The sequence below is a fragment of the Chrysochloris asiatica genome, unplaced genomic scaffold (genome assembly GCF_000296735.1).
Source record: "Chrysochloris asiatica unplaced genomic scaffold, ChrAsi1.0 scaffold00077, whole genome shotgun sequence".
NCBI lineage: Eukaryota > Metazoa > Chordata > Mammalia > Afrosoricida > Chrysochloridae > Chrysochloris > Chrysochloris asiatica.
Window position 1 is genome coordinate 3,703,802 of NW_006408595.1, and position 8,848 is coordinate 3,712,649.

Consider the following 8,848-nt stretch of genomic DNA (forward strand, 5'->3'; position numbering starts at 1 on the left):
GCCTCAACTACTGTGATGGTGGTAGTTCTGACTCATAGTGACCCTGTATAGAGTCTCCAAGGCTGTAAATCTTTGGGTAAGCAGAAAGCTTCATCTTTCTTCCAAGGAACAGCTGGTAGTTTTGAACTGCTGACACGTAGCAACTGACTCATTAGCACTATGCTTCCAGAGCTCCTTCCAACTACTGTAAGTAATAACAATATCAAGTAAAGTTGTTTCAGTGCTAAGCATTGCAAATCATGATAAAAGCATCTACGAGTTATTGAAATTCTGGAATTTTAATATATTTACAAATCAAATTTACATCACAAGTAGTTCCAAAACTCAACAAGAGATTTATCATTGGGAGTAGTCCCTCCCACTGGTGGTGTTTAGATGTCTAACCCACTTCAGAGTTGTTGATTCCAACTCAGAGCGACCCCATGGAGGGCTTCCGAGGCTGTCAATCTTTGCAAAACTGTATTCTTCAGGGTAGCTATTGAAATGTTCTTTTTGATGATGAATGTGTCAACACTCCTTTTCATTTTGTCATTCTCTACACAGTAAATTATATGATTAAAAATGACGAATACCAGGTCATTTTAACTCACTAATGCTAGGGATATCAATCTTTATGTATTCATTTCATTTTAGATGGCTTCTAGTTTTCCTACATTTATATTCCATGCATTCCACATTCCAATTATTAATGAATGTTTACAGCTTTTTCTTTGAGAAGGTAGCTCTATCCCCAATTATATTTTGAGTGCCTTCCAACCTGAAGGCCTCATTTTTTCAGCAGTTTATAAGACAATGTTCTGTTCCCATTCCTATAGTTTTCACTAGCATTTATATATATATTTCAATACAAGTGGATTACCAGATCTTTCTTCCTAGTCTTAGACTAGAAGCTCTGCTGAAACCTGTCCACCTGCTGGTATTTGAAATACTGATGTGAAGGGCAGTGAACTACTTCATGTCTCTTCTAGCCATGGTCTTTGTAATTCCCACCAAGCTACTTTTTCCTGATGGATCTAGGTGAGAGAAGGTAGAGGTAAATGCTGATGGATTCCATGATAGTTAACAGTGGTAATTGTGAAAACTTGGAACTCTAGCATGGGTGAAAAAGGAGCATCTCAGAAGCAAGAGCAGGGATCTCTGTTGGAAAGAGAATCAGGAATAGAGTATGGTCTTTAAAGACAAAATACTATGACACCAAAGGAGCAACAGATGAGTGTCCAAGGAGCAGCAGTAGCAGAACTAAGAGCCAGGACATCAGGCAGAATAGTAGGTTTACCAACCCATGGAGTACGGTAAAGCTGAGTGCCTTAGCAGGAGCTCACTTGTGGAGTAGGGTGCCTCCAAGCACTTATTTGGAGAGCTAGGTTTGCTGATGCATGAAACTAGAGATGAGTGCCTTTGGGCTGAGACTTTGGCATTTATTAGCAGTCTTAAAAGAGATTTCTAACATTGCTGAAGCAGGGCAGAGACCAAGTCAAGGTGCTGAGGCCCAGAGAGCAGTCTACCAGTGGGCACGGTGTAGGAGAGTTTGTCCTGATCGGACAAACTGTGCTCTGACATTTCTGATCTTGAATTTTAACCAGTTAAATTCCTTAATAAACTTCATAACTATGAATATGATGTGTCTTGAGTTCTGTGTGGCCATTGCAATGAATTACCAAGCCCAGTTAAGCAATTTGTGTGGAAGGGATCATTGATATCATTCTTACAAGGTGGCGTAGTTTCCAGCATCAGAGCATCCCACAAGCCAGCACAATACAAAAAACTGACAAACAAGTAGTGGTCAGTTAAATATTATTTATTAATGTTATAAATATGTCAATTTCAATAATAGCTCAGCAAAAATTTATTTAGATTGAAACCAGACCTCCAATGCAACAAAAATTTCCTAGATTTTCAGCATTAAAATTTCAAATATTATTTTTTGACCATAAAACATACAAAAATAGGGAAGTTTTTGTAGCATAATCCAAATCAACATGGTTTAGCATTTTCTGTAGTTGCTTCTGGTACAAATTTTATTTTTAAAAAATGAAAGCAAAAAACTGTCCTACCCATACTGATACTTTTGTTCTTTCGACTCTTGACCTTTATCTCTGACAGTGTATCATTAGGTGTACAGACACTTAAACCACATCCTTTAAATCAAGAAGGAAACATTTGTCTATTGTTCTTTTTATTGGACATGCTTTTAAGCTATGTACAATAGCTATGCAGTCTCTGTTTTAATTTAGTAACTGGTTTTGTCCAGTTGATATGCTATTACAAAATCGTTAAAGTGGTTCATTTCCAGTTAAAAGCAAGTCACCTAATGAGAAGTTTCAGAAGAAAATGAGACTACTTCCTAGAAAAAAAAATTTTTCATTTTTAAGAAGCCTCCTAAACATTAGCTGATTGTATTTTATATATATATAATATTGTTGTTCGGTGTCCTCAAGTCATCCCAACTCATAGCTACCCTGTAAACAGTTTTCGAGGAGCTGCTGGTGAGTTTGAACTGCTTAACTTGGAGTTCAAACCTACCTTTCGGTCCAGTGCTTATCCTACAGCAACACAACAGGAACCCATGTGTCAGGAATCCTGCAGTTTCAGCACTGGACTATGAACCGCATGTTTTCGCTGTTTTTAAGTGCCATCGAGACAGTTCTGACTTATAGTGACCCTATGTAGGGTTTCCAAAGAGCAGCTGGTGAATTTGAACCTCCTACCTTGCAATTCAAACTGACCTTGTTATCCACGGCATTATCCCACAGAGCCACACACGACTATATATATGTTGTTGTTGTTAAGTGCTGTCAGGCAGGTTCGGACTCATAGCAGCCCTGTATAAGGTTTCTGAGGAGCAGCTGGTGAGTTTGAACTGCTTATCTTATGGTTCGCAGTCCAGTGCTAATCCTACAGTGCCACACCAGAAGTCATACGTCAAAGGTACTGGGAAACCAGAGAAGGTAAGACACGTACTTAAAGGAATGTCTTCAAGAGGCACTAGAATAAAATATATGTGATTTGTACCTTTCATATATTATCAATGACTTGGTAGTCTCTTCATGAGAAGTTTAAAAAGAAAGCTCAAGGAAAGGCCACAAATATAAACATAGTGCACTGACATTTTAGTGTAATCTTTACTTTCAACTCCACTGATACTTAATTTTATATAAGGTTATTAGCATTTTAGTGAAAATATTCTAGGAAAAAGTATTAAAAGTTTGAATATTTTTCACTATGAAGAAATTTATTTACAAGACTGTTGATAATATTAGTACAGCTTTCTCTCCTCCCTCCCCTCCTTTTTGATAGGACAAACAACAGCATATATAAACTATTGAGAATGATCCAAAAGAGGGAAAACCAGAAAGATATAATATGGATATTTGCATAATATTCTTGGAATGAATCTAGTATGCAATGAAAAGTTGAACTTAGAAAGGGGCACAGATAGTTCATTTGCATAAATAAGGAAGAAATCTGATTATAGGGTAAAAACACTAGTTGTGGTGTGCCATGGAGTCAGTTCTGACGCACCGCAACCCTGAGTAGGGTTTCTGAGGCTGCAAATCTTTACAGGAGCAGAAAGCCTCATCTTTCTTTCAGTCGTTTTGAACTACTGACCTTGAGATTAGCAGCCCAACTCATAACCACTACACTATCAGAGCTAGATAGATCTATTTGGAGTTGGGAAAACATAGGATTTCTCTAACCAAAGCTTTTATTTTCTTGGTAAATTGGCAGTAAGGCCCTTAACTGAGAGGAACAATGGGCAGGAAATGTGTAAGGCTGAAGAAAAAATATATGGAATAGAAGACTGTGAAAAAAAAAAAAAAGGACTAGAAAATGTAATTGTCTAGCTGTTTGAAATGTAATTTGGCATAATGAACTTAAGAGGATCAAGGTAGTTTGAATGTGTATTTTTGCATGCCATGTGCTTATGAAGGAGGAGGGGATAGGAAAAGAGTTTAACCCATGGTTGGGGTCTTGCTAAGGAAGTCAGAGGAGCTGCAGTTTTACTCAGAGCAATGACCACAGTGATTGACCGTGCAATTTAAATGAGGTAAAGAGGAATTTTAATTCTTGAGGTGAGCTTGATGTTGTTAAATTGTTAAGTGCAGTCAAGTAGGTTCTGACCCATAGTCACCCTGTATAGGATTTCTGAGGGGCAGCTGATGAGCTTGAACCACTGACCTTGCAGTTCAAACCAATCTTGCAGTCCAGTGACACACCAGAATGAAAGTTAGTACGATCAATGGCTTATTGGTTTTTCAAAATTCTATCCTGGTATTTCCGGTGTAATTTCTTACACAAAGGTCAAATTTTTCTAATTACTAATCCTTCTTTGTTTCCAATTTTGCATTCCAATCACCAGTTAATACATTTTGATTGCATGTTTGATCAGTTTCAGACTGCAGAAGGTGGTTAAAACTGTTGTCAATTACTTCATCTTTTACATTAGTGGTAAGTACATTTGCTTCAATAATAGTAGTATTAAATAATCTTGCTTCTAAGTATATGAATATGACCCTAACCCTGAGACCTCAGAATGACAGTAAGGCCATTCATTAACTGACAAACAGATAAGTGGTAGAGAATGATTCTGTCATGCTGAATATCTGAATAGTGGGATTTGGGATCACATCAAGTTCACCATAAAGTCAAATATAACAAACACAAGAATGTCATAAATGGTAGTGCTAATGTGAATCTCAAGCTACAGTTTTTTACTCTGTAGTAAAGAAAAAGTCCTAATGTGCAATGTTTATTTATTTATGAGTTTTTGAAACAATCATAGCTAGATTCAGCAAAATTATGAAGTAATTCTGTCAATTTCTAGACTCCATAACTTTTTTTATGAAATCTTTTCCCTTTTTTGGAGTGAGCATTCTCCTTCAACAATTTTGTTCCTATTGTTTTTGCACTCTCCAAATCCTGCCCCACAGAAAACTCCAAAAGTTCATTGAGGCCAGGTTTTAGAATGTGTGACCTTCAGTAAATGTTTCTTTAAACAGGCATAAGCATTTTAAATATTTAAATCTAATTACCATGGAATAAAATATTGTGTTCTCTTTCAAAATAGTTTAAGAACTCAGGCAAACAGACTAAGGAGACTTGGAAGAGGGCAGGAGCACATCTCTAAAAGCATTTATTATTATTATGTATTGGCAAGGTCTGATAAGAAGGTAAACCAACCAGTTGCCGTCTAGTTGATTTTGACGCATGGTGATGTCATGTGTTAGAGTAGAACTGTGCTCTCTAGGATTTTCAATAGTTAATTTTTTTAAAAAGTAGATTCTCAAGCCTTTCTTTGGTGATACCTCTGGGTGTACTTAAACCTCCAACCTTTTGGTTAGCAGCTAAACATGTTACCTGTTTGTACCACTCAGTAAACATCTTTTATTTCAACTAAGTTGTTTCGGAAATGAACAGAACAAGAAAATATTGGTCCTTTCCCCCTTTCTTTGGATTTGTCTGCTTATCTAGAGAGAATAATGTGGCACTGTAGGATAAGCACTGGACTTCTAACTGAAAGGTCAGAAGTTCAAACCCATCAGCCACTTTGAAGGAGGGAGATGAGGCTTTCTGCTCCTAAAAAGAGTTATAGCTTCAGAAATCCTATACAGGGTCGTTATAAGTTGGTATCAACTCCATGGCGGTGTGTTTGGTTTGGGTTTTGAATTTTCGCTTTGGCCACAAAAGACTTTTTTCTGGTAGCAGTTGGGCACAGATGAAAATATGTGATATCACCAAACTATAGAGTTGGTCCTTCTGTTTTTCAGGTGTATCTGACTGCCACCAGAGAGTTCTCTGATTGGCAATCCTCTCTAACCTTCTCAATGCAGACCAGCCTTTCTGATCCTGTGTTAACTTTCCCCTGAATCCCAGAATACCTAGGAATACAATTTATGAATGTTGTTGTTGTTTTTAAGTGCTGTCGAGTCAATTCTGACCCATAGCAACCCTGTATAGGGTTTCCAAGGAGCAGCTGCTGAGCTTGAACCGCTGAATTTGCAGTTCAAACGGATTTGCAGTCTGGCGCATTAACCCACAGCGCCACACCAGGATTCCAATTTATGAATGGTCCCTAATTAATTATATTTCTCAGTAAAATATTGTTTTTACTAGGTTGTCAGTTCTATATGCTTTTTAGGTTTTCTAAATATTTCTAATTATAAAGCTTATGTAAAATGCATATCATTGATTTATTTGTTCCCTGTTGTACAATACAGTTACTACTATTACCATTGTGTATTTATATATCTTAGTATTTCCATACCTATGTCTATGTGATACATGTCTCTAAGGGATACTTATTAGCATATCAATAAATAAAGAGTTATTTGTTTAAAAGTAGGCTAATGTTTAAAACACATCTTGTTGTTAAGGGAGAGACAATTGCAGTATTTAATCACAGTATTTGAGTTCATTGAGGTATTAAGATTCCTGAAATGATGAACAGGGTATAGATAAAAGTACATCATTGGCGTATTTGGTTTTTAATCCTGGAACTTTTAGTTCCTGACTTTGCTGTTTGCACAAGGCGGCAAGAAGACATGGTCTGGGTTTGGTGTGAGCTGGACTTGGTTCAAGAGAGAAGATGTCACAGAAATAAGATATTAAATTGACTTGAAATGGATTTCACATTGGCATGCTATGCTATTTACCTATAATCTGTCATCGCCTTTATGACCACACCTAGCCTGTGTCGACAGATATTGTCTGAGTGGGTATAAAAACTCAAGTCAGAGGGTCTCTGATAGAGTTGATGCTCCAGGATGCCTGATCTCTGCTTCTAGGTTCTAAATCATCACCATGAAGTTGACCTTTCTGTACTTGGTTGTGGTGCTTTGCATCTTATACAAAGGTAAGGGAACTAATTTAAAGAATCCTTCTGAATTTGATGGAGCTGTGTATAGAATCAATTACATTTTTAACAGTCTCTACTTCAAACATTTTTCTTCTTGGGATATATTTCACACATATCAAGAAGGATGCAATGTAAAAAAAATTGGGTTTTTGTCCTATTGAGTATTACTGCTGCTTTTAACAAGCCAGTCCTAAGGGGCTGGTGTGTGTGTGTGTGTGTGTGTGTGTGTGTATGTGTAGACAACGAATTAGTTACAAGTGCTTAGAACTATTAGTGAACAGATTACCTAAGATATGAATAGCATTATTTTTTCATTGTTGTTTGTCCTTTGATGACTATGATAAATTCACATCCACATTAAAACTTCACACTGGTGATTGCAGTTTTCACAATCTCTGATTCTAATCATGTTGATAAGTCAATGTATGAGGGGGCTTCAAATATTTTAAAGCATTACCAATTAAAAAGATTTATCACCCGAAAAAAATTTATAGGTAAAATATTTCTTAAACTATCAACTTTCCTGGATATTTTAGAAAGTCAATTAATTTCTAAAATTCATTAAAACATTTTGATCAAGTCTATCAAAAATCAGAATTGAACAAGATAAAAGTCTCTAGAAACAAATTTATTTTTGATCATTTGTTTCTGTTTCTAAAAAGGGCAGAAGAAATAACATTATTCAGACACAAGAGGAAATGATAACAAAAGGAAGGAGATTTGTTCTGTAACTTTTCTATGAGAATTTAGAGTACTGTAGTTGTTGCTAAGTGCCACTGAGTTGGTTCTAACTCATAGAGAACCTGTATAGGGTCTTTGAGGAGTCATATGAGTTTGAATCACCATCCTTGTAGTTAGCAATCCATAGCTTACTTGTAGTGCCACTCCAGTATTGTTGGTGTAAATGCCTTAGTAGAGTTGGTTCCTCGGAGTATAGAGGAATCATTATTTGTTGTGACTAAGAGAAAATGGAGTCCTGATGTAGCACTCTGGGTTAATGTGCTAGACTGCAAGGTCAGTTTGAACTGCAAATTCGGCGATTCAAGCACACCATCCGTTCCTTGGAAACCCTGTACAGTGTCACTATGAGTTGAACCAACTCAACAGCTCGTAACAACAGTGAAGAGAAAGTGTTTATATAATTAACCTAAATCCAAAATTTCTTTTGACAAATTTTAGAACATAATTTCTTCAACTAGCAATGACTGTTGTAATATTATACAGTGCTTTGCTTATACTTTGAATGAATGTGTTTCTTATTTGTTAATAGTGCACAGAATACATATTTTACAAAAACTATATTAAATGATATCTCATGCAATAAAATGTAGTTTCAATGTTTCTGTTTAAACATATTAAAATCTCTGGAGCATTGGAAAAAGTTTCAAAGTATATTACTATGTATCCAAGGTAGTTCTCAAATAATCAATTATCTTTAAATGTTTTCTATAGATTGGTTATTTATTGAAAAAATTAATATATTTTAGGTATATGAGGCCAGGGTGGGAATTAAGGAACATATTTGGAACTGGGAGAGTGTTGGCTCTGTAGAAAAAGCATTGGACTGCAAAACACAAGATCAGTGGTTCGAGCCCACCAGCTCCATAGGAGAAACATAAGGCTTTCTGTTACCCCAAAGAATTACAGCCTAGGAAATCCTATACAACAGGGATGTGGAACATCTGTCCTTCGAAATTATTTAGTCTGGCCCTACTATCCAACCATTACATTGTTGTTGTTATTGTTAAGTGCCGTCCAGTAGATTCTGACCCATAGTGACCCTGTATAGGGTTTCCAAGGAGTAGCTGGTGAGCCTGAACTGCCAACATTGCAGTTCAAAAGGCTTTGTACCCACAGCGACACACCAGCACTCCAACCATTACATTAAGCGTGAGTTAATTAAATATTTGACCAAATATAGCAGGCTCATTTTTAAGTTCCTAATTTTATATCCCTTGAATGATGTTATAAATTTTGGCAGAAAAAAAAAAA

The 8,848-nt window shown here is 36.4% G+C and overlaps 1 protein-coding gene across 1 annotated transcript in view; it reads left to right on the plus strand.

Annotated features, from left to right (window-relative positions):
- The first annotated feature begins 1,095 nt into the window (after positions 1-1,095).
- LOC102838839 (mucin-19-like) overlaps positions 1,096-8,848 on the plus strand; it is a 121,367-nt gene continuing 113,614 nt past the window's right edge. The window contains exon 1 of the mRNA XM_006865345.1: positions 1,096-1,163. Coding sequence (XP_006865407.1) covers positions 1,096-1,163 — 68 coding nt within the window. The remainder of the gene's footprint in view (positions 1,164-8,848) is intronic.